Consider the following 26,302-nt stretch of genomic DNA (forward strand, 5'->3'; position numbering starts at 1 on the left):
CCAGGAAAATCCAAAGCAACACATTCTGTCAATAAAGTTGTTTTGGAATTGAAAGAGAGTATTGTTTGTTGACCATATTCCTATTGGGACCTCAATAAATGCTGACAGGTACTGTGAAACACAGAAAAAACTCTGATGAACAAATCAGAATTAAAGAAGAGGAACATCGAGCAAAGTTGTAAGCATTCTTCATCCCAGTGCTCACCCACATCTCCGCCCGTCTGTCACTGTCCGGCAAAAGTTTGAACGGATTGTCATTGCCTAACCTATAGTGTAGTCTTGGCACCAAGTGACTACTGCCTCTTCCCTAAGTTGACAGAACAATTGGCGTGAAGGCAATTCAGTTTTGAGGATGAGCTGAAAGGTGAAGTTCATTGCTTCATTAAGGACATGGTGGCAAGTTGGTATGGCATGCATGTACCAAAACTTTCACAGTATCTACAAACATGCATTGAAGGAAATTGCAATTATGCAGAAACACAGATGAATGTTCAACGTTTAAAATGATGTAGATCTTATGGAAAATAAATTATTTTATATAAAGAAATATTTCTTACTTTTGGAATAATCTTTGTACTTCTCATATGTTATGTCTAGTAGCATAGAATCAGAAAGATATGCTTTGGCATTCTCATGGTTTGAGCAAAACTGTTAGCTTTCTCTCATTCCCAGATACGTCTGTGTCAGCAATCCGATTAACGTTTCTCAGTTTCGACTCGCAGGTCTGGTGCCACTCAGTGACGTTGTGTCGGTGACCCTGTACCTGCGCGACATGTCGCAGTACCCGGCCGCCAACGGAGAGTACGCCATCGCGTTCCCCGGGCCGGACCCACCGGCGCGGGTGTGCGTACAGTGCCCCCTGCCGGAGGGGGTGCCGGTGTCGCTGGAGGCGACGGCGCACCGCGCGGGGGGCCCGGGCGAGGACGGCTGCGTGGACCCCGGCGCGGGGGACGGCAAGTGCTGGCTGGGGCGGCGGCAGCTGCACGTGCAGGGCGTCTCGCACTGGGCGCCTGCCAACATCGGGCCCTACAGCCAGGCCGTGCGGGTGAGTGGGCTGTGGCACGACTGTAGGGGCAGCGTGAGTGCGACGGAATGAGCCGACGTTAATAAATCGTCTCGGGCACTTCGTTGTTAAGATGCTAGAAAGTAGATATACATTTGCTGGGACTGCTTCAGTTTGCAGCAGTTTTTGCTGAGATATGTTGAACTGAAGACCAACTTATCTTTACATAATTCTGTGATGCCATTATCCAGTCTCACATAAGAGAAGCATTATCTGACAGGTCACCGATTTTGATTATCTGTCACACAACTGGTGTAAATACTTAGATGTAACTAATGATGCAGTAGTACAATCTACTTATGAACTGCATTCAAGAAATTGAGTTTCAAATTTTGAAGAGCCTGTCATATTGTACATCTGTGTCATTACTGTGCAATTCACAATCAACTGCGTAGCAGACAGCTCATCGAACAGCTTTTAAGCTACTTCTCTACCATTACACTTTTGAGCAACGTGTGGGATACACGAACGCTTAAATCTTTCCGTGTGTGCTCTGATTTCTCTCGTTTTATTATGGTGATCATTTCTCCTGTAGATCAACAAAATATTTTCATAATGTGAGGAGAAAGTTAGTGATTGAAATTTCATGGGAATGTCCTGCTGCAATGCAGAGTGTGCCAGCCATTGAGCAGTGGTGTTGGAACAACTAAAGACATCCAAGAGTGGGGAAAATGGGGCGGAGGGGGGGGGGGGGGTGTGCTGCAGCTACTCCCTGGAATCTGGAGTACAGACCATTTGTTCATAACAGAATTTTCAAGTGTTTTGGAAATGACTGAATGTAATTCTACTGAACTGGAGATTCATAACTTGCAAATGCAGAGAGAAACAATGTGGCCTTAGCAAGTACCTAATTTTATGGGCTATAAGATACTATGGACTGTTATAACCCTTAATTTTTAAACAATTTTTTTAAGTAACATTTTTACCATTTTTATTATTAGGTTGCAAAGAGCATTACTTATGCCACACTTCTTGAAATAACTAACAATAATGTCTTCTCTCACTCTAGACCATGGCTGTTTTGTCCAGTGATACACATGTTTGATTGTAGGTCATATTAAAGCTCCCTTTGGTGTAAATTCATGTGGGTTTCATGCATCATCCATTTGTTCTCTCATATACACTTTAAATGTTTGTTTATCGAGATGTCAGGAGGTTGCAGTTGTGAAGTAAGTCCTCCCAGAATAATAGCAAGCTCTATATTTCCCTGTCTCAATTTCTCTTTCACAGAATATTTCAAATGACTACTGCTAAACTGATTAGCTCAAGAAAAAAACTCTTCTTCAATAAAACACTTTTCCTTCTCTCCCACACACTGTTAATCCATAATTTCATACGAACCTTGTCTGTTCGCTCATGACGTTTGTTGTAACCCATTGTAGTTCAAAAGGAACAATTAAGTATATAATTACAATACCAGAAGAAAAAATTACTTTAATTGTTCCACTGTGAGGATGTCCTTAGCACAAAAAGGGGTGCACAATGCTGCCACCAAAATTTCTGATCACTTACCCGTTTACATAAGATGTCTGACAGACACGGAAGTTCAACTCCGTAAAAGAATTTCTGTTTATGTGCTACCTAGAAGGTGGTGGATAGGAGATGATAATTTACATGTGTAATAATAAAGTTCTAAGTGGTCCATGTGTTTGGGCATCTTTACCTATGAACATGTAATGTGAATGTAAAATGACTCATTCTACATTCTTATAATTAATCACACATACAATCCATGGAACATAAAACTAAGTAACTATATATTTACAAGCTCTGAATTGGGAACTTGTGTGTAAGCTTACCATTGGTTTCAGTCTTGTTTATGTGCTCGTTGATCGATCAAAAGGTCACTTGGACTTCTTCCATTGTTTACAGTACAGCTTTGATCATTCAAAGGCCATAGTGCAATCAGCATTGTTTTTCTTTTTTCTTTAAACTCACCTATCCAACTGGACAATATAAAAAAAATTAACTGAACATAGGCAGTTCATTAATATTTTTTATCTCTTGAGTGTTGTGCTTGGCAGGCCTCCAGAACACATTTAGTGGCTGACTCCAATGCTATGGTTGTAATTTGGTAGGCCACAGTGTTTACATATACTGTGGCCGCATGGTGCCATTCATGCTGCTGAAGACTTTACCTCAAACTGCGTATCACATAAAAAATATGTGTCTTTACTGAAATTATTAACATTAAAGTTACAAACACTTGTCCAAAGTTCATGCTAAAAGAGTTGTTCCCTTAAGTGAATACTTTCCCCAACAGAACCAAGACTAGCACAGCACAATAACATTTTGTCTGACCTTCAGATTGAAGACAGCTTTACTGTATGCCTTTTTACAAAAGCAAAATCACTTGTACGTAACACGAGTCTTCATGTGATACCATTTCACAGGTTGGTGATATTATGTACATGGCAGGCCAGATCGGCCTGGTGCCAGGCACGATGCAGCTCATCGAGGGCGGCATCAAGCGGCAGTGCCGGCTGGCACTCCGCCACATCGAGAGGGTAGCCCGCGCCGTTGACTCCACGACGCAACTGCGCGATGTCGTCCAGGTGAGTAGAGAGGCAGATAGGAGAGGCGAGGAGACAGAGACAGACACAGAGAGAGAGCCTGTGAATTTTCGTCTTCTTTCAGTAATGTAGTTTACCAGCAAGACTTAATAAACAGGCTATATTTATGATAACTGGGATTAGAAAATCTTTGTATTAGATAATTCCGGTTGGAGCTGCTGGTAGTAGCAGTCATGTGTACATGAGGTGCCCATGCTTGTGTGAATGTGTGTGTGTTTTCTTTGCTGAAGAAGACTTTGGCTGAAAACTATAATGTGTAACAGTCGTTTCGCTGTGCCTGTCTGCAACCTAGTGTGTCATCTTTACGATGAGTAGCAATCTGCCCTTTTCCTCATTGTTGATATTTCAACCTCGAGTTTCCATTCTTTAAATTATCAAAAATTTGTATGACTTGTCTATACAGTTTGTCTCTTCACTGATTTGGATGTGACAGAACAACACACACGTTAATTTTGTAAAACTTGCTTGTAGAAAATATAAATGATCAAACTGAAATCCCCCATCACAAAAACTGTGAAATAAACTAACAGATAGCATCTTGTGACAGTAAGTGAAGAGACAAATATCTTGCAAAATAAAATCCCATACCACTGAAAATATCACAAACTGTACAAAAATTACATCGACAATTATTACAGTTTTATAGTGGGTTATGATGGGTTAAAACAGTTGTGTGGTATTTACTAGTTTTGTTATTATAAGGATGACCATTTTTATCACATATTGCTTCTGTACATAAGGAAAGGTTGTCTTTTTGCAGCTTTTAAATCTCGTGACCAAAAAATCAATTTCACACCCATTAAACGTTGTTACAATTTCTGCAATGAGGGCATGCTAGTGTCATTTTGTTGTGTGCTCTATTTACGTTAGCACTGAGTGGAATGAATTGCTGAATAGCACACCTTTGTTATGTTCTCAGCTAAACCTTGTGACAGAACTGTACTTCCCAGATGTTTCCTACATAATTATTGAGCAAAGTCAATAGTCAGTGGTGGAACCAATGGTTAGAAACAACAAAGCTAATTAAAATGTGTGAAACAGACAGTCTGCCATTTAGAGGTGCGATATGGTGGTCTTCATACCTGGAATATAAAATGTTGTCACCTAATCTGTGAATTTCTACAGTGTCTCCAATAAGACAGCACGTTATTACTTACTGAGTGACATATGCTGGAATGAAGACATCTTCAAAATTGACTGCCTGTCTTTGGTTCCAAGTGATGACTGGCAGAATGTGTAATATGGTGTGTAAAATGTATTACACTTCTACAAAATGTTAAGATACTTAGACAATTGGCAGGATTATTGGAGGGGGGGGGGGGGGGGTGTTCTTACCATGAGGCAATATGGATGTCCAAATTCACTACATAAAGTGGACCAAAAAAAGGTTGTGGTTACTTTGTCATTCTCTTCCATATCTCTAGGATGAATATACTAATGCTTTGCTTTCTGCATCCATTTTCTTTCTGAGAATCCAACAATATGAAATAGAATAGATTGCTTCTCACCACAAGGAGCAAGTGTTGAGTGCCAGACAGACACATAGAAAGAAACAATATGATCAGTAGGAACGGGAAAAAAAATCGTTTTATTTTATGGCGAAATTTGGTGCTATTTTTGGCCAAATTTGTTGCTCTTTTTTGCCAATTTCAGTGTTATTTTGTTGCCAATTGCATTTTTTGACAATTTCTGTGTTTGTTACAAGTTTCAGTATTATTTTTTGCTAAATGCAGTGATATTTTTGTGAACAAATTTGGTGATATTTTGTGTTGGTGTTGATATTATTTTTTGCCAATATCAGTGTTATCTTTGACAAATTTGGTATTATCTTTAAGCCAAACTGAGTGTTATTTTTTGTGTTACCTTTTGTCAATTAAAGTGCTATTTTTTGCCAAATTAGGGTTTTTGCAAATGTTGTCTTTTTATCCCAGATTTTGTGTTTTTGCTGATTTTGAATTTTTTGCCAGCTCCGCTATTAGGGTTTTTACCCTCTTCAGTGTTTTTGTTTCCAGTTTCTATGTGATTTTTTTTTCACTTTCCATGTTTTGTATGCCAGATTCATTGTTACTTTTTTGCCACATTGGTGTCATTTTTTTGCCAAATTTGGTCATGCTTTTTTGCCAGGTTTGATGGGTTTTTACCAAATTTGGTATAATTTTTTGTCACTTTTGGTATTTTTTGCCAATTTCAGTGTTTCTGTTGTTTTTTTTTCACCTCCCTGCCAGTTTTGGTGCAGTTTTTGATGTCATTTCATAGTTGGTTGTAAGCTATATAAATTGTCATTTACGTGAAAAAAATGAAGCCAAAATGTGGTTTCAGCATTCAGTAACTATTACCACATGCTATTATGCAAAAAAACCACTAATTTTGCATTATTTTTTAAGTTATCATTTTCACAAAATTTTCCTGTCCATAATTATCAGTTATTGGACAAAGCCCTTAATCAGACGATGACAAAAAACAAGCATATTCACGTATGCATAATTCAAACATACAGTCAGGCCTTATTGCCTGGAGATGACAGCAGCCACATGTGCAAGAGTTATGCATGTGTGAATGTGTGTTTTGTCTACCTCCGATGAAATACTTTGTTCCATAGCTGCCAATATTGAGCAGTCTCATTTTCATGTACTTGGCTACCACTCAGCACCTCCTCTTTGTGGAGAGTAACCACCTATCATATTTCACATTGTTGTATTTGAGTGTGGATTTTTTTCATTGTTTTATTTCTGACAATTAGTTTTTAGGACTTCAGAAAGTTTCCTTTCCAAATATTACAAGATGTACAACTTTGCTTCTGCCATTTGCCGACAGGTGGTGACAACAGTAAGTAGTGGCCAAAAGAAGCAGAAAGCAGATGTCAGGCAGTTAGCTTGGACCTCGGTAACCTAACCTCATTCAAACGTTAGTCGATTTGTGTCTGCATTGTAAAGTTGCGGCTCATTGAAAATGTCAGTGAGCCTCATTCTCATCATTTGCGGAAGGTGTTGCTGTTTTGTTTCAGTATGAAGAAAAGAGCAGCTGAGTCTCATCAAATGCTCTCAAGTACATATATTAAGGATGCTATTAGTGAAAGATCATGTTGTGACTGGTTTCAACGCTTCAAGAATGGTGATTTTAATGTTGTACACCGGCATAGTGGTGGAAGAGAGAATATTTTTGAAGATCCAGAATTGGAGACATTGCTGAGTGAAGACTAATGTCAAATTCAGGAAGAATTGGCACGATTACTGGGAGTCACACAGCAAGCCATTTCAAAACATCTCAAGACTATGGGCATAATTCAGAAAGAAGGAACTTGGGTCCCGTGTGAGCTGAAACCGAGAGACCTTGTATGGCGTTTGTACTTATGTGAACAATTGCATCAGAGGCAAAAATGGAAGAAGGGATTTCTGCATGGCATTGTGACTGGGGGCAAAAAATGGGTTCATTATGATAAGCCTAAATGCAAAAAATCATGGGGATATCTCAGCCGTGCTTCCATGTCGATGTCCAAACCGAATATTCACGGCTCCAAGATCGTGCTCTGCATTTGGTGGGACCAGCTCGGCATCGTGTACTATGAGGTGTTACAACCAAGGGAATCAATCACAGATGCTCATTATTGAATGCAGTTAATGCATTTGAGCAGAGCATTAAAAGACAAATGGCCCCAATACAGCAAGAGACATGATAATGTGATTTTTCAGCACGACAACGCTCAATCCCACGCTACAAACGACGTCAAAATGTACTTGGAAACGTTAAAATGGGAAGTCCTACCCCACCCACCGTATTCTCCAGACATTGCTCCCTGTGACTATCACCTGTTTAGATCAGTGGCGCATGGCCTGGCTGACCAACACTTCCAATCTCATGAAGAAATCACAGAAATCACAAACTGGATCGATTCTTGGATCGCTTCTAAAAATGAACATTTTTTCCGACACCGGATATATACATTGTCCGAATGATGGGAGAAAGTGGTGGTCAGCAATGGAAAATACTTTGAATGATACGTGTGTAACCAATTTGTTTCAGTAAAGCATCAAATGTGGGGAAGAAACGGTGGAAGCAAAATTGTACACATTTTACCTTAAGAATGCAGTTCTTCATAAGAGCCCTACCATATTTAAATTGTTATCTGTTCAGCAAAAGGATTTTTATACATTATTTTCCCATGTTTTATTCTTATAAAACTACAAGCGTACCAAAATGCCAACTATTGGTTGGACATGTATTATGACATGCATTGTTGCTTTAAAGTACAGTTGAATGGGTGTTCTGAGGGAAGAATTGCAGGGCTACTGCAGATATGAGTTTATAAAGCTGATTGTTGATGTGAAATGCAGCAGTCTTGTTGAAATGAAGAAAATAGCTGTCACTGCTACAAGTAGAGTACTACCTCAAACTAATTGTAGGTTGCTAAGTGAAACAACTACATACCAAAATACCACAAGTATGAGGGCAATCCATAGTGTACTGACTATTTGGACTTAAATTTTAAAAAATAAAAACATCTTCCTTAGGAAATGGAAGTTTTCTTTATTTTCATAATCAAGTCCAGTATTAAGCATTTGTCACATCTGTTCACTAGCTTTAGAATTCCCTTGTAGTACTTAGCTACTATGACTCCATTAAGCCAGTTCACTGCATTTCCAATATCAACATAACTTTCAAAACGTTCTTGCTCAGGAACTTTCTCAAGTTCCGGTAAGAGGTGTGTCACACCATTTCATTCTTCACTCGATTCGTCAGATCATCTGTGCTGAGGGTCAGGTGCCTGGGTCGAGTTTCGTGGTACACATTTCACACCGATCCTCACATTTTTTTGTTAAAGACTATCTTGCCTTACATTTCCTTTAATTTACTGTAATTTTATAAAGGTTCCAACAGCAGAGCATCCAAAAATTGAATAACACCTCCTACCTGATAGTCAGCTGAGCTCTGTATCATACAGTTCACATTAAACAATCATAAAATGTACAAAAATTAAACTTGTTGTGACTACTGTTGACACAATACTGAAACTAGGTGATGGTGAAACTTTTTGTCCTCTGGGTGGAAACCCAATATCAACCTTTGCAGCGGCAGTACACATAGAGGTGCTATTTTCTGGATTGTTCTCATAAATACCCTTGCCCAGAAGCAGCCACCTAAGAAGAGAAATAAAATTGTTAAGCTTTTGTTTCCCTTGTTCAGGCCATATGTTACGTAACACGTGGTACTCACATATGGGAGGCACGGCTCGAGTGGGAACGTCACACTACCAATGCCATTGCTGACTACGTCGTGGTGCCCCGGTTACCGAGGGGTGCACTGGTTGAGTGGTCGGTTTGGTTGCACCGCCACAACAACAGATTTGAATGTGAGTATGTTTGAATGGATGTACCATTGTACTGGGGGCTATTTGTATTGGTTCTGAAAAAGTCATATAATTGAGACCTCACTATTGTGTCATGTTCAGTTAATATTAGCAGATTAACTGCCACATCCAAAGTGAGGAAACTGCTCCCTAATGCCATGGTGATTACTCAGTTTTTATTGGGTACTTGACTATTAATAATTCTGAATAATCATCATTTTAAGAACCTAGCTAATATTTTGTGATAGAGATAAAAAGTAGAAAATTCTGTTCAGGACCATAAAAATGAAGCAGGTCTCGATTTGTCTTTCTTCTGTCTTTATTAATAACTCTTCAGTCTCTGTTTTATTTGGTTCACTGATATTCAGTGTTACGTGTCATTAATTTGCCTTTTAAAACAATTAGTAATACAGTCAGGTTGAACTGCATAAGATTTGAAAATCTAATTAGGACATTAGAGTTAACATTCATTGAATTTATGAATGGATTTTCAGGTGTTCGAATTGTTTGTGAAGTTGTGAAGCTCTGCATATTACGAGTATCCACACAATATCTTGCTATCATACATATCAAATGATATATGATGGTGATGTACTTCAGCTCGCACATCCTTGTGTCTAAACTCGTTTTGAAATTGATTATGTATAAAATGGGAAACAATAAAATGAAAGAGAAGGATCTGCTCATCCACTGTCTGTCAAAACAGGAATAGTTAAAGAAGGGTTGAAATATGCACTGGGGGAGGGGGTGGGCACATAATTGAATATCTGACATTGAAACTTTAACATTTCCTTCACCACAAGGAAATGGAGGAAAAAAAAAATGTGCAAATGATGCTCAAGGTTTTTTTTTCCCCCTGAGCCCTCAAAGTAAAAAAAAAAAAAAAAACAACAAAAAAACGTACAATTCACCCTACATTATGTTTACTTGGTATCAGCGTTTCTACAATTTGTGTGCTCTTCATATTCTCACACCAGTGTTTTTTGAGAATCTAATAAACGTATATGGCTATGATACTACATCGGGCTGTTCACAGTTAGCTCACGCAATCCTCCAGTGCCCTCTGTTGAGCTGTGTAATCTTGTTACAACACTTTGCACATTCTCAGAACTTGAAGCAGTATTGTGGAAAGTGTCTGGAATCACTTTCAACATAAGAAATCATATTTAATAATAAAAATCATAATTTTAATCCGTTACTTTCAGATCGTTACTTGCCATCAAATTTACATAATTTCACTACAAAACTGGCAATTTTTATAACGTATGTTTCATGTGTGTCACATCACCGTACAGTAAGTAACTGAATGAAATGGAACTGCATAAAACAGTGGTGTAGAAAAGGATTGCAGCCCTAGGTGGGCAGTTATACATTTAGTGGTAGTGATAAAAGAAAATCATAGCTGCACTAAAAACACATACTGATGTGCCTATGTTAGAAACAGTCAGATTACTCATATTCGGGTAGGGGTTCCTGCTGCAATAGACAGGTTTTGTAACAAGGGAATACAACTCCGAAGCAACGCAGTGAAAATAGCAGATAGGTGCACCAAAACATAAAAAAAGTAAGCAAGAAAGAGCAGGTCATTTCAGTCTGTGGTATTACCTATAGACAGAACGCTAGCTAAGGCACAGAAATAAATGTCGGGCTCGGCTATCACTCGGATGACTCACCATCCAAGTCTGCTGAGCACTGTTGGCAAGTGGGTCACACTCGGCACTTGTAAGGCCGGTTGAGGAGCTATTCGACTGGGCATTGGCGGCTCTGTCACGGAAACTGACATGTTCCTCTGTATCCGTATAAAGTGGCACCTACTGGCTGAGGAGGACACGGTGGTCGGTTGTTACCATTGAATGTTTACTGTTGTTTTTATTTACTGGTCGGTTTGTGACTGGAAAGGGGGCAGGAGAAAATTTGCAGTTTACCAAATACACTCCTGGAAATTGAAATAAGAACACCGTGAATTCATTGTCCCAGGAAGGGGAAACTTTATTGACACATTCCTGGGGTCAGATACATCACATGATCACACTGACAGAACCACAGCCACATAGACACAGGCAACAGAGCATGCACAATGTCGGCACTAGTACAGTGTATATCCACCTTTCGCAGCAATGCAGGCTGCTATTCTCCCATGGAGACGATCGTAGAGATGCTGGATGTAGTCCTGTGGAACGGCTTGCCATGCCATTTCCACCTGGCGCCTCAGTTGGACCAGCGTTCGTGCTGGACGTGCAGACCACGTGAGACGACGCTTCATCCAGTCCCAAACATGCTCAATGGGGGACAGATCCGGAGATCTTGCTGGCCAGGGTAGTTGACTTACACCTTCTAGAGCACGTTGGGTGGCACGGGATACATGCGGACGTGCATTGTCCTGTTGGAATAGCAAGTTCCCTTGCCGGTCTAGGAATGGTAGAACGATGGGTTCGATGACGGTTTGGATGTACCGTGCACTATTCAGTGTCCCCTCGACGATCACCAGAGGTGTACGGCCAGTGTAGGAGATCGCTCCCCACACCATGATGCCGGGTGTTGGCCCTGTGTGTCGGTCATATGCAGTCCTGATTGTGGCGCTCACCTGCACGGCGCCAAACACGTATACGACCATCACTGGCACCAAGGCAGAAGCGACTGTCATCGCTGAAGACGACACGTCTCCATTCATCCCTCCATTCACACCTGTCGCGACACCACTGGAGGCGGGCTGCATGATGTTGGGGCGTGAGCGGAAGACGGCCTAACGGTGTGCAGGACCGTAGCCCAGCTTCATGGAGACGGTTGCGAATGGTCCTCGCTGATACCCCAGGAGCAACAGTGTCCCTAATTTACTGGGAAGTGGTGGTGCGGTCCCCTACGGCACTGCGTAGGATCCTACGGTCTTGGCGTGCATCCGTGCGTCGCTGCAGTCCGGTCCCAGGTCGACGGGCACGTACACCTTCCGCCGACCACTGGCGACAACATCGATGTACTGTGGAGACGCCCCACGTGTTGAGCAATTCGGCGGTACGTCCACCCGGCCTCCCGCATGCCCACTATATGCCCTCGCCCAAAGTCCGTCAACTGCACATACGGTTCACGTCCACACTGTCGCGGCATGCTACCAGTGTTAAAGACTGCGATGGAGCTCCGTATGCCACGGCTAACTGGCTGACACTGATGGCGGTGGTGCACAAATGCTGAGCAGCTAGCGCCATTCGACGGCCAACACCGCGGTTCCTGGTGTGTCCGCTGTGCCGTGCGTGTGATCATTGCTTGTACAGCCCTCTCGCAGTGTCCGGAGCAAATATGGTGGGTCTGACACACCGGTGTCAATGTGTTCTTTTTTCCATTTCCAGGAGTCTATTACCTGAAACACTTTTTTAAAGTTGTTAGAAGTCATTAGGAGCATCAACTATTGTTCACTAATATAACTGTTTGTAGTCTGCCTCTGCTGATTGAGAGGGTGCTCTCATTTAATTCACAAACTTGTTTTTTTGCTTTCAGACGAGGAAACAGGGTGTCTGATTGGTCCATTCCAAGTGTCTATATGCCGCCGATGGAATTACGAGAACAAAGTGTCAGCTATTGTCTCTCGTATATCGATTGGTAAGTATTTGTTGAATATATGATTTTCTTGTTTACTTATACTAAAATATTAAAGAATAACAATATCGTAACTTTGTGAATGGAACAGTACTTAAAATAAAGCAAAGGCATCCATTCGCCTTTAGCAGACTGTCACGTGGTGCATAGACATATGTACAAGAGCACAGTATTAGCTAGCTTTCGAGCTCTGGCTCTTCTGGCAGAAAACGACCACACAGACACCCAAATGCACATCACCTCTCACGAGAATCACCTCTCACGAGAATCACCTCTCACGAGAATCACCTCTCACGAGAATCACCTCTCACGAGAATCACCTCTCACGAGAATCACCTCTCACGAGAATCGGTCTACGATGAAGTAGGTTAACATCCCAGGCATCTTACCCTGCAGCCATTTGCCCTGGTCGGTTGACAAACAATCTTGCGATTTCACATGATGTTCTACAGCTTCAGAACAGATATATTTTACAGATTGGTTGTACAGTGTAATGGTTATAGTACAGACCTCATATACGAGAGGTTGAGTGTTCAATTCTCATCAAGTGCTGTGAATTATTTTTATTTTAAAATTTTTATTGACATGATGTTGATTATTATTTTTATTCAGTTAATTGGTTTAAATGTATTTTTTTCTGTTCCTTTTTCACAGAATCTTTGTTTATTTATTGACAACATCACATCATTTTAGTCACCATATTAACTTTTTCAATTGTTTTCATTTTTTCATTGTATAATTCTTTTTCCGCAGATTCCAATCTCTGTGCATGGGATTTTAATTATTTTCATGTATTATCTAGATCTAATATCTTCAGTTTTATCATTGCTTATTTTTGTCCATATTATTGCACTCATTATGTCTGTTTCACATTTTATTTATATTTTAAATGTTTGTGTGATGATCACCATCCACAAAAAATTTCAGCCTTGTAACAAAAATTACATTTTGCACAGTCAGTGTAAGCAGATTATTGTATTTTGTAACCGATAGATTAAATAATTAAATTCACATGCAAAAACATTCCAACGGGAAAAAAAAATGATGAGAAGAAAAAATGAGAGCAATTGAAAAAGCTTGTACAGTGATTAAAATGATGCAACAAAGGAATATAAATAAAAATACATTTAACTAGTTAAGTAACGAAAATAATGATCAAAGTGACTTCAATAAAAATTTAAAAGTAACAAATTTCCTGGATTTGAATCCACAACCTTTCGAATATGAGGCTTCTACTTTAATCAGTGTGTTACAAAACCAGTTTGTATAACATTTCTTTCTTAAAGCTGTGGAGCATCACATACAGTTCGAAATCTTTTTTCAGCAATTAATTGCAAATGACGGCCCGCCAGGGCAAATGGATTTAGGATGTGATAATAAGTACTGACATTTCTCGTGTTAGTGTGTTTCTCCTTATGATAATGATGTAGACCTAAAATTACAATGCAACCTTGTCTTCAAATGCAATGCTGCCAGATTTACTGAAAAACAATCTCTTTTAAGTGTGAGAGGCTTAGTTCTATTACTTTCTGCACATGCCTCATATTACTTTTCTCCCCATATTACTCCAGTTTTGGAGTCTGTCAATTTATACGCAGGTGCGTCATACCTTTCCGGAAGCAGAGAAACGGAAGACTGCTCTGACAGCCTACCCCCTTCGCCCCGCCCCATGACTCGGGACGAGCTGGACGAGGCGATGTCTTACACGCTGTCTCGCCTACTGAGGGATTCACCCGCGGCGGCACCTGTCTGCCACCTCCGCCTGGCATACTGTCCTTCCTCGGAGCATGCGCCGCAACCCCCGGAGCTTCGTGCGGCGGCGGCACGGGCGGCGGAGGCGAACGGCACCACGGTGGTTGCCAGCGTGCTTCCTGTGAGGGGGCTCATGACCAAGTGGACCTTCCTCTCCGTGTGTGGTGTCAGACACCACTGAGGACTACTACTGTTCCAGCAGAGTACTGTATACCACATTTATTACTGCAGGTGGGCATTGGATCTGATTACAGTTGATGTGGTGGACTGGGAACCAAACTGGCTATTATCTCTCTCAGTAATCAGCTACATCAACACATCTCATGGTTTTTGTGTCTCACTTTTCTGGTATGTGGGATATGAGTTTCTTTTGCTGTTACACCTTTTTTTTGTTTTTGCATGTTGGAGCTAGTTCAGGGGGATACAAGTTCATCCCCTCTCAGTCTCACCTCCCTCAAGATAGAGGAGTGTGGCTAGAGGAAGAATTAAGTTCCAGCCCCCTCATGCAATGCTGCCAACAAAAATAGGACCTACATTTTATGTTTTGTAGTGAACAGTTATTGGGTTAAAACTGAAGTTCATAGTTAGTAAATAATTGATGACATACTGTTTACCTGATGTTAAAACTTTTACTCCTTGTAGTTGTGGGTAGTTCCCGAGATGGACCCTGATGGACCAAGCTTAATTATTCTTCCTGCACAAAATATTTTTAACATACCACAACAAATTAAAACAGTGTTTGACAATGGTATTTGGTAGTTATTACATCGCAGTATCTATTTTTTAATTCTTTAAATTAGCAGACACACTGTGTGGCTTAAGTATTCTTCTTCCTGCCATACATAAAGTGAGAATTGTAGGGGAATAAAGTGAGAAACATGTGCATAGGTGGTATATGTATCAAAACAAAGTCTTTTGCAGCAACATCCATATCTACAGGGGCTGTTCAAAAATTAACCTCCTATTGGCTGCTTTAAAAAGGTAAATATTTGTTATCAGTTAGTACTTATATGTTGACGTTACTTCTCCACGTAGTCGTCACCCAAATTCAAACATTTGTCCTACTCTGACCCAGCTTCTTTATTCTTTCATCAAAGAATGCTGCTGCTTGATGGTTTGGCCAATTCTCGGCAGCTTCCTTGAGATCATCTTTTTTCATGCGGTGCTAAGCAGCCAGCCAGGCCTTCATCTTCGGGATGAAGGAACACCGAGCCCAACCCAATCTTTTGGCTGTATGATTATCAATTAGACATTTTGGTGCCCACGGTGGACAAAACTTACGGCCTCTCAGTGAAACTGTTAAAGACGGCTGTCCTTGTAACCTGAGCCATATATTCAGAAAATTTGAAGATATCTCTTGCACACAATTTCATCAGTATGTTGCTAGACATTGTCACATACGAATGTCTTCTTTGGCCACTTTCATCGTGCAAATCTGTACGACCAGCTTTGAATTTTCTGCACTACCCCCTCACAACGCCGTCAACTATAACTCCAACCCCATACACACAACACAATCAATGGTAAACAATGGCTATTTCAGATGGTTGCTGCTTACACACTGAAGATTGCAGCAGAGAGCTAACTGATGCAATGTGACCTTCAGAGTCTCCTTTTCCACAGGTGCCATGAAGCTACAGTCAATTGTTTATTTTTAATTGACAGTCTGAGGTTAACTTATGAATAGCCCTCATAAAATATTCTTGCAACATAAAATTTTGGTAAAAGTTGCAGTTTTTTGTTGACCCGTGTACATCAGTCAGTGACGAGCAGACTGTCGATGACAGTAATGAGACCATAGTAGCTATCTTCCTTCAGTTACCTGTGAAAGCATTTGAAAGCTCAAGCACTTCCTCAAGCTTCAGCAAGGCAATTAATTTGTCTCAGCTGTGACAGACATCTGGGTTTGCTTCCCATTGCATATTCACAAATTGCTGTCAAAGACTGAATTTGTGCTTATTTGATAGCTAATTAAGACGTGATTGTTTTGTGGTGTACAATGTAAGGCAGCGCCTATCAATACGTAAACTTTTTTTTTTCTCTTACCATGCTATAGCATTTAAGATATTCAGTTTTGAGGCAATGTGTTTGTATTTACATTGAGCAATATATCCTCTGTATGTTTTATGACTAGCTTGTGTTCTGTTCCTGGCATCAGTGTATATGACCTTTTACTTGTAAGTGTGTCCATTGGCAGTACTTTGTATATCAGCCAGTGATTATATACATTGGCCAGCTAGTCCATCTCCTTGTAATTTTACCTTCTCATTTTCCTTCAAAATATAAATAATGCTCCTCTCCTTTAATTTTGACTGGTGTCCATTCCATGCATCCGCACACCTTCAGCAATAAACTATTTGGCTAACTGCCTTCCTTCCAGATCAATGCACAAGTACATTTCTATTTAAACTATACCAGGTCAACCGATGTGAGAAGTTATGTTTTGTATTATAGTGTACCTTCATTTCGGACCATTTTGGTTGACTTGATTTTTATTGATTGAATTGCTTGTTATACTTAAATATCCCAACAAAATAAAACATTGAAACCCCTTAGCAATGTATTTTCTGATTACAGTGGCAGAATGTAGGTCTGGTTGGTGCCACAATGTAATCAAACACAAGTCTGATGTCCATTGCTTATAACTTTGGGTCTATGTTTATGACCGCTCAGAGGGTTATGTATGTAATGAACACCTTGGAAAATTAAACAAAATTAATTGCAAGAAGCAGAATATAAAGTGGAACATTGGCTTATCACCTGTGATTTTCATTTTTGCTGTGTTCCTTATTTACAGCAATTGTTAATGTATCAAATTGCTCTCTCACTGCCATCTAAGAAGTGGCACAAATCTGAACTAAGTTGTTGTTCAGAACTGTTGCATATCATTAAATTATTTATTTTAATGTTCTATGGTAAAGCTTTACATGTAAACTATTCATATTTATAATAAAGTACAGATTTCTGCTCAATATTAACGGAAGAACACGTCTTTCGTGAAACATCTGTGTTAATATAAAGAGGCAAATATATTGGTAATTGCTTGTTCAGAACTGTTGCATATCATTAAATTATTTATTTTAATGTTCTGTGATGAAGCTTTAAATGTAAGCTATTCATATTTGTGGTAAAGTGCAAGTTTCTGCTCAAATTAATGGAAGAATTTGTCTTTTATGAAACATCTGTGTTAATTACAAAGAGCCTGCTAACAGTGCTTCAAACCAAAAAGCAAGTTTTATGCCTACAGACTGTGTTGTATTTTTCTAGTGTCTGTAAAAGATATAAATTTTAAACAAAATAATTCACTGCACTGAGACAAAACTTTTGAATAAAAAATATAAGGAGGCAAGATGAAAGTAGATGGATATCAGTGTACTGCAGAGTGCAAAGAGTAATGTACATCACTCAGTTGTATTTGGCTTTATCTTGTGAATATGTTTTGTAAACCACAGAAACAATTTTTAACACACTAAGTAGTGCTGTCATCTGTAAAATGAAGAATTTCAGCATGAAAATGGTCTCTAGCAGACCTTCTTTTAAGCAGAAGCAGAGGTAACCAATGATCTGTTACAATTATGTGCTGCTGCAGGCGAGTTGCTTATTAAGCTGCATCCCATTTGCAATTACAATGTCCCAAGTGAACTGAGGCCTAAGAAAAGTTATTACTAGATGGAAGAGTGACAGCAAGGTGCTGGCTTTTTTAGAAGCCATTTTTCTACTTTTTAATAGAGTGAAGAGTTAAGATTTTGTATATGACTGGGACTTGAGTGGTAATGCAGTGCATTACCTATCACTTCTACACACTCCACAGTATAGTTCTGACTTGGCACATATTTGTGACTTGCTACTAATATTAAATGATTGCTGCTGTCAGAAAGGACACCGCTTGCTTTCTCTTTGTAGTTGAGACTTGGAACAGCAGAATATTTGCAGTCTCACACTTTCTGTTGTGCATGAACATTTGTCATAACTACAGATTGAATTATTCCTAGATGTAATTTAATAAATGAATGGAAAATAAAACAGAAACAGTTTCTTTCTTAGGTGCACCACATTGGTACATGGTGTGTTGACATTTTTGCCAATAAAGAGACCAATTTCTCCTCTAGTGAATGCATTAACTGCTGCAGCATCTGCTGTGGCTATCTTCTGAACACCTGAAAAGGCAACTGTATGTACAAATAAATTATATTGCTGTGATTTTCAGATGGTTAAACATTATTTGATGTGAGGTATTAAATATCTTTTTTATTCACTATCAGATCTTTGCCAATATTTTCTGTAAATTGTTATAAAGTTACGTGCAGTGAGTGAGAGAGAGAGAGAGAACATGACCATGACCAGCTGTTTTAACACAAAGACAAATTGTTGACTTGCAAGGACATTAACTTGTAGATTCACTGGCTGTATTTTGCACCAAAACAGGAGAGGTGTGAGAGGAACAACATTGGCAGGACAGTGCCAAGATGGAGATAATAATAAGTAATTCATTGTTACAAATGGCTGACAACACATATTTATTTTACCTCAACACAGTATAGTATTGATCAACTGGTACCATGTAACAACTATTTCACTCGCTTAGCTTTCTTTGTTCCATATTTCTCCATTTCTCTTTCATCTTCTCCCTATGCTGTCTTTCCCCTTCTTACTTCCATGTTGTTACCTATTTCTTATTTCTTCTGCCTTGAAAGCCTTCTAAATGTATTAGTTTGTTCTTATAAATATTTCTTTCTGTTATTTCTGATTCTTTGATGGAGTTCCTTTCAAGTTCTTTTTTTTATTTCTGTTATTCATACTACTGTAAATGCAAACACCACTCACACGCTAGGCCTTAGGCCTGTTCCAACAGTTGCCTATGAGGCAGTATGAGGATCAATTTACGGTTGTGGGACACGTGATCGTCATGTCGCAAATCACTCGAGCTGTTATTGCCAGTAGGTGAATCCCGATAGTGCGGATGCTTCTTTACTCGAGCAGCTCCTCATTTGACCTCACGAGGCTGAGTATACCCCTTTCCGGACCTCATTTGCTCAGAAAAATCTGAGGAGGTACCAGGTATCGAACCAGAGTTTGCCCACACTGTAGACAGCGATGTGAACTGTTCAGTTGCGGAGGCGGTCTTTGTACTGTTGGTCAATTCCTTTTTCCAGAAATACAACTATATTTGTTTTGTTAGCCTGTTCTCACTTATTTGGCAAATATGTGCAAAGAAGATTAATTTTTGCTATGACATTACATCTGATTCTGTATATCTTTGTAGATCTCCATGTTACTTCTAATTTTCCAACCACTTATAGTTTGTGTGCATTCATTGTTTTTCTGCTAATCAGAATAATCTGTCTTTCTGGTTTCTCTGTTCTGCCCTACTTATAGTTCACCAGTAAGCTTTCAGTAAATATAAACTGTGGCACAGTTTTTTTTGTAAAATCATATGCTCTTTCCATTTTACTAACTCTTATAGATATTGCAGATTTTGTAGTTCTTTCCAATGTATGGCTTAAGTTTAACTGATTTATGTTTCTCTGCATTTTAACTGTCATGAATTTTTCTTTTTAAGCTGAAATTCTGAGATGAGTTCTGTTGGCTCAATCTTGTGATTTTTTAGCTCAAAATTCCACATCTTTACAGTATTTTCTGAAACACAATTAAACAGTAAGTGTCTTAAGCTATCCCCTTGTTTAACAACAGTTTCCATTTCAAATGGGTGAGATACTTCCCCCATAAATTTCATTTAATATACTGCATTTGTTACTTTCACAAATTAGGTTTGTCAGTTTCTGTAACACGATGAGGCTGAGCATCTAAATGGGCAAGCGTCAAATTACAAATGCACAGCTTTGACGTTCAATTCTTGGTCATTCCAAGGATTTTTCTGTCACTTACCATATGTTTCACCTCTGCAGTTGATAATGTAGAGAACACAAAGTTAAATCATGGTTCAGAGACCACATTAAACTGTAGGTCCCACTGTGACTAGCTACATATGTCGGTTCAAAGGTCGGAGGATGACTAGAGCCTGCCAACCCTACCAGGACTGTGACCAGGTCAGACCAACCTTCAATTTGGATACACCTATCAAGCAGCTGCAACCCTACAGTTAAATAATGATAGAATATATTTTTGCTGAGCACACTGCATCTTTCCTGACCCCCCCCCCCCCTCCCTCTTTCCATCCATCCATCCCCCTCTCTCTGTCAAGTTGTATGTGCTAGTCATCAGGTTCCACAAATGAAATTATTGGTGCTGTTTTAGATGTTGCTCAAATATATGATGAGAAGCAGGCTGAAGTACCAGTGATCACATTCAACATTGCAAATATGAAATAAAGATTTTTAACTGTGTGAATTGTACCTTTTAATTAAATACAGTCTTCTTGGAATACACACATACAAAGAGAATGCATAATTTATTATAGGATGAGACACTGAAAAATGCAGCTTGTGAGACATGTCACTTGTTTGGAAAAGGTCATCATTTTTTATCTCCAGAGCACTTTCTTAACACTTTTGTCCTGATCAAATCCAGCAGTGCACCCTCGTAAACTTATCGTGGGATGTTTAAGTCAGAGAATTTCTTTTTGCTGCTATCTTTATTCAGTGCAGTTCAGAGATTTTTGACTGACTTGTAATTTTATTCATTAAAATGAAAACATTTCATAGCAAAGTTTCTTGCTGCATTTGATAACAGCAGTATTCTCTGACAATTACATCTATATGTTAATTTGTGCCTCAAATCATTCTATAATACCGAAGGCTTTTTCTCGTGTCTGAGTTTGTGGAAGACACTGTATAAAGCATTTAGCTATTTTATCTTCATTCGATTTCGTGATTGGTTCCAGCAAAAATAAAGTAATAACTTTATCTGTGCAGTAGATCAAGCAAACTGATCACAGGACTATAATATTAGCAGCATGCGACTGAAATCCTAGTATTGCATGGTAAAAACTTGATTTGGGACTGCCTATGGTACAATGCTGTGCATTCAGACTAGTCTGTTCTCAGTGCAGCGAGTGTAGGCACACCCTCACCTGCTCATATTGGAATTGACATGTTCCTTCTTTTCTGGAAGCATGCATTGTCTGTCTAACTAATGAAATGTTTCTGTTATTTATTTTGTACTTATAGGGTGTGATGGTGTTGTTAAGTAATAATTTGTTGTGACAGGAGTTCTAATTAGTAGATGATATGTCACTGCCTAGGTGATTGACATTGTCCTAAATTTGTATCGACTGTTTTGAATGTGAGCTTGGAAAACTCTCACTAACGCTTAATTTTACAAAATTTGTGTGGTGCCTTGTATCTGTCATTACAACACTTTGTCTTTGCTTATAAATGTTTTTCTCTGGTTAAGATCAGCTAACATTGCTTAAGCAGGTAGCTAAACTAAGACTTAGCATGCTGGTCATGCAGTAGTTGTTATTATTTTAAATTGATGTTGTGTTATTGTTGAATATATTATTGTAAGCCTGTGCATCTTGTCTACAAATAATGGATCTATTATTTTTGTCGAGATTTTAGAAGTTGTATGAAACTATCCTTCGGTTAATGGAAATAAATGTAATATCTTTCTGTATCTGTCTCTGGTGATTTTTTTATAGTGTCATTGAAGAGTCTCCCTTTTATATCTGTTACTGGAACCTATAGTTTAACTGAAACATTGGATGCAGAAACAGATCAATTTTCTAGACTGAGCAAACAAGAGTATCTTCTTTAAACTGTGAATCATTTAACATTACTTTTATATGTTCACACTTTACTTCCAGCAAACCCGTCACTTGTTGTTTCTGCACTCAGTCAATGACTCTTAATAATTGTGATGTAAAACTTTTGTATTTTGGGTTGGAGGTTTAATCACTGGACAGGAGCTCATAATTTCATTGTGTCTCTTTTTTCCCAGCTTAGCCCTTGGATGGGTGTACCATTTTTCATAACATGAGTGGTGCATTTAAGGAATAGCTCTCTTATGTTGCCAAGGTAAACATGTATGAGCAAAATCACAGTTTAATATTAGTGTAATTGAACACCAATAAACAATCTTACTTAATATGAACAAAAGCACTGTTTAATTAAGTGATAATGAAATAAACTGTCATTGTATCACTCTGTTGCCACAGACAGGTGTATCTCACAATAATGAACTGCTCAGAGCATCAGATCCCAGCCAACTGCATATTCAACTATTAATTATCTCACAGACAACTGCCTCATTCTGGGCTTGTGCTGCTAGCTCGTAATGTGGGTCATTTGCTTGCGATGGGTTCCAAATTTTTCTCTCCCCTTCTCGCTGTTTATTTTATACTACTGCCACTCACTTGGACGTATGGCAACACAGATTATCCACTGTGGCACGTGAACAATGATGGAGGGATGGGTACGGGCTGACAATTGTGAAACAACAATAGAATGGTGCAAAACATATTATTTTTGGTTGGCGCCCTTTATACATTGAAGAATACATTGTTGTAAGCCTGTGCATCTTCAAACTCATCACATTATTATGGTTCAGCTCATTAAAAAAGTCACAAATATCTCTGAAGATTAATTACTGCACAGTTAGACAAATATGCAGATTGAGACTGAATCTTTCTTGTTGTTGCAAGTAATTGAGGAGAAACCCAAAAATAACTAGAATTTCTTTGTAAACAGCTTGCAAACAGAACTTTAATCTCCTTCAGAGTACCCTCCATTAGCACGAATACACTGATCCAAACATTTATTACAGTGCTGGAAGCACCTTTTAAATTCACCCTATTCCATCCCTGTTAACATTATCGTGACATTGCATCTTACGTGATTGAAACTGACAAACCCCTTTCCTTTAAAATCCATTTTCGTACTAGGGAACAATGAGACATCCTAGCAACCACCGAGAGCCTCATAAACGAGAGAATTGTCATGATGCAGGAACCACTTGTCAGAATTCCACGAGCCGGACTTTTCATGCCGACTTCTGTACAGACCCTTTGTAACCTCCAAATAGAATTTGTGGTTTACTATCTGGACTTGAGGGGCAAATTCTGAGCGTGTAATCCCTTTAATGTAAATAAATAAATAAAAGTTTGTCTTCACATTCTGTTTCACCTGTCAAGCTTCTTTTGGACAAGGCGAGTTCCACTGTTCCCATAGCCCTATGACTCGTCACCTGCAATAATTTTTCAGAAAAATTAGCATCAGGTTTGAATGCATCCCTTTCACAGCAGGGTTCCCTGTGAGAAGTCTGAGCACAGACTTCGCTCCCTCTCTTCGTGCTTTCACAAATCAACATTCAAAATGCCCTGGATTGTGCCCCGACAAAACCCGAATAAGTCTCAGATTTAATTGGTTGTCATACACTTGTCTCACTTGTGAGATTACCAATTTTGTTGGTGTATTTCTCAGTCTGACAGGAATGGCAATTTTTTTTTTTTCCTTCTTCTTCTTCCATGGTCATTTCTCTCTTTTTAAACTGAGGAAACCATTTTTACACTTGAGTTTCAGTAAGAGCACATTCTTTGTACAGTGTCTGCATTTTAACAATAGTTCCCACTGTGTTCTTGTAATGTAAAAAAAAAGAACTTCACAGCTGTCTGTTGTTCGTGAGAGTTATCCATTTCTTCATGCCACAAGTGCACTACAGGCACACACAAAGAACTGTCACAGAAACCACACTTGTCGTCGTGGGGTGATACTGCTTGGCACACTCACTTGGGGAAGGTCATGCAGCAGCTTCCTAGCATCACAGCCTGGTACTACAGGTACACAGTGTACCATGTTATGATTCTGGTTACTTTTGGGTCCTCCCTTCTATGCTTTTACCAAACTTCCTGATGAATTTAACCTGCAGGCTGGACTGTGACTCAAACCCAGGTCCTCTCTGTCGGTACAACTTCTTTCCCAACCTTCCTCATGGCAACTTCTTCACCCCCCCCCCTCCACCTCTCTCTCTCTCTCTCTCTCTCTCTCTCTCTCTCTCTCTCTCTCTCTCTCTCTCTCTCTCAGCAGCCTTTTTGCTGTGCCTGTCTGCCACTCAAGATCTCCACTATATGGTGAGTAGTAATCTATCCTTTTCATAATCTATCCTTACAGCAACTGTCTGACAAAAGGCTTCTGCCAACTGTCAGACTCCTTCCCCTACAAGCTGTGCCATAGTGATACCATCGCAGAAGTCCTACATAACCACCAGTCCTCACTGGAATCCTTACCTCTATCCCAGAACCCATGTCCTGAGTCCGTTTCTCTCATCATCCTCCTGACACCCTGCACAGCCAACTTCTACATGCTTCCCAAAATCCACAAACCCAATAGTCCTGGCTGCTCCATTACAGCATGTTATTGTGCCCCTACTAAAAGAAATTCTCCTCTTGTTGACCACCACTCCTGAACAAATTCCCGAAAGTCCATCATTGTGACTGGCCATTGGCAAACTGTGACCAAGAACAAGGTTGACCTTCCAGTTGCACAATATGAGCTGAGAAAAATGTGCCTGATGTCAGTGACCGCTTCACAACCTGTGCCATCTGGATCCTTCAATCTGGCACCAGCTTTTCTGAAGTATACTGTATATGGGAGCTATCCTTGCAGTGTATCCTTCATCTTCTTGGTCTGTCCCTTTAATCCTTTGTCCCCACATCCTACACGCAACTATTTCCCCTTCCTCTGTCCTGTCACTTCCTCCAAGTCATGTCTCCACCTTATCTTCTTGTGCACAGCATCTGACCGCCTCTGGCACACAGCGCGCCTGGCCCGTGTATCTACCACTCCTCCCTCCCACATTCCTTGCCAGCAAACTGTCTGCCTTCCTCTGAGCCACTAACTACTCATCCCAACCCCTCCAGCCTCCTGCCTCTCTCCCCCTCTATCCACCCCACTTGACCCTACCCCCACCTCATCAGTCCTTCTACAGTCACTGAACTGTGTGTATAGTTGGCACAATGTAGGGGCGTCTGTGTGCGTGCGTGGGTGCATGCTTGCATCTGCGTCTGCATCTGCTGCTGTGTGTGTGTGTGTGTGTGTGTGTGTGTGTGTGTGTGTGTGTGTGTGTGCGCGTGCGTGCGTGCGTGCGTGTGCACGCGCGTGTATGTGTGTGCACGCGTGTGTATGTATGTTTTGTGTGTGTGCATTTGTACTCTAGCTTGGGAGTGCCTGTTAATGACTCGTTGCTTTAGCTATTTGGTGAGTGATTTCGTTTAAACCTCAATTATTTACATTCTACCAGTCCTGTACATATATTTTCTATGTACTGGACGTGCATTAGATTGATAATATTGAAAGCTTATGTGACCTTTTGAGCTCAAGCACATGCTACAGGGCATTGCCAATAAGGCTGTGAACAGTTAGAAAGAGCTTTTGTTATGAGTGACCCTAAAATTTTGTGCGTTAATTGGCTGAATAAGGGCGCCGACAGTCCCCAGTGACTCTGATTGTAATGGATAGGAGTTTCTACTAAAATGAATGTAAAAATTAAGAAGAATAGAATTAAACTTCCATGTCTGTGTTTTTGTTTCTCATGCAGATTTTAAAATTTCCAGATTTATTGCCTTACGTAGACACTGTGTTTAAGTGGACAGCCACTTCCTCTAATTCCACATTGCACCAAAAATATGTATAGTTATTCATTGAAAAAGACAGAAACAATATAAAAGTGCGTTATAACTTCAATATCAATAACTACCAGACACTTAAGAAAGAGACTCGTTATGACTTACTAGTACAGAGATTGTAACAAAAGCACAAAATTATCTAATAGAAAGGACTCCATTACTTTTAAAAACATCACTGAAGGCTCTTCTTCTTGTAGTGATCTAGGGAACTTGATGTGTAACTAATTAAACAAAAGTTACAGTACCCAAACAGTTTTTAGAATATGAGGTTCTTGGGATAGGAAGCCATGATAAAAGTATACCACCTGGTGTCAAAGATGTATCAGATGGATGAAATACCCTCAGACTTAAAGACAAACGCAATAATTCTTGAAACTTCCTGGCAGATTAAAACTGTGTGC

At 39.7% G+C, this 26,302-nt stretch overlaps 1 protein-coding gene across 1 annotated transcript in view; it reads left to right on the forward strand.

Moving 5' to 3' along the window:
- The window catches only part of LOC126292005 (uncharacterized), a 101,310-nt gene extending 79,415 nt beyond the window's left edge, over window positions 1-21,895 (forward strand). Inside the window, exons 9-13 of the mRNA XM_049985789.1 lie at window positions 723-1,045; window positions 3,457-3,618; window positions 8,818-8,983; window positions 12,470-12,571; window positions 14,167-21,895. Coding sequence (XP_049841746.1) covers window positions 723-1,045; window positions 3,457-3,618; window positions 8,818-8,983; window positions 12,470-12,571; window positions 14,167-14,501 — 1,088 coding nt within the window. The 3' untranslated portion in view covers window positions 14,502-21,895. The remainder of the gene's footprint in view (window positions 1-722; window positions 1,046-3,456; window positions 3,619-8,817; window positions 8,984-12,469; window positions 12,572-14,166) is intronic.
- Window positions 21,896-26,302: the final 4,407 nt, after the last annotated feature.

Source organism: Schistocerca gregaria, chromosome 9 (genome assembly GCF_023897955.1).
Source record: "Schistocerca gregaria isolate iqSchGreg1 chromosome 9, iqSchGreg1.2, whole genome shotgun sequence".
Taxonomy (NCBI): domain Eukaryota; kingdom Metazoa; phylum Arthropoda; class Insecta; order Orthoptera; family Acrididae; genus Schistocerca; species Schistocerca gregaria.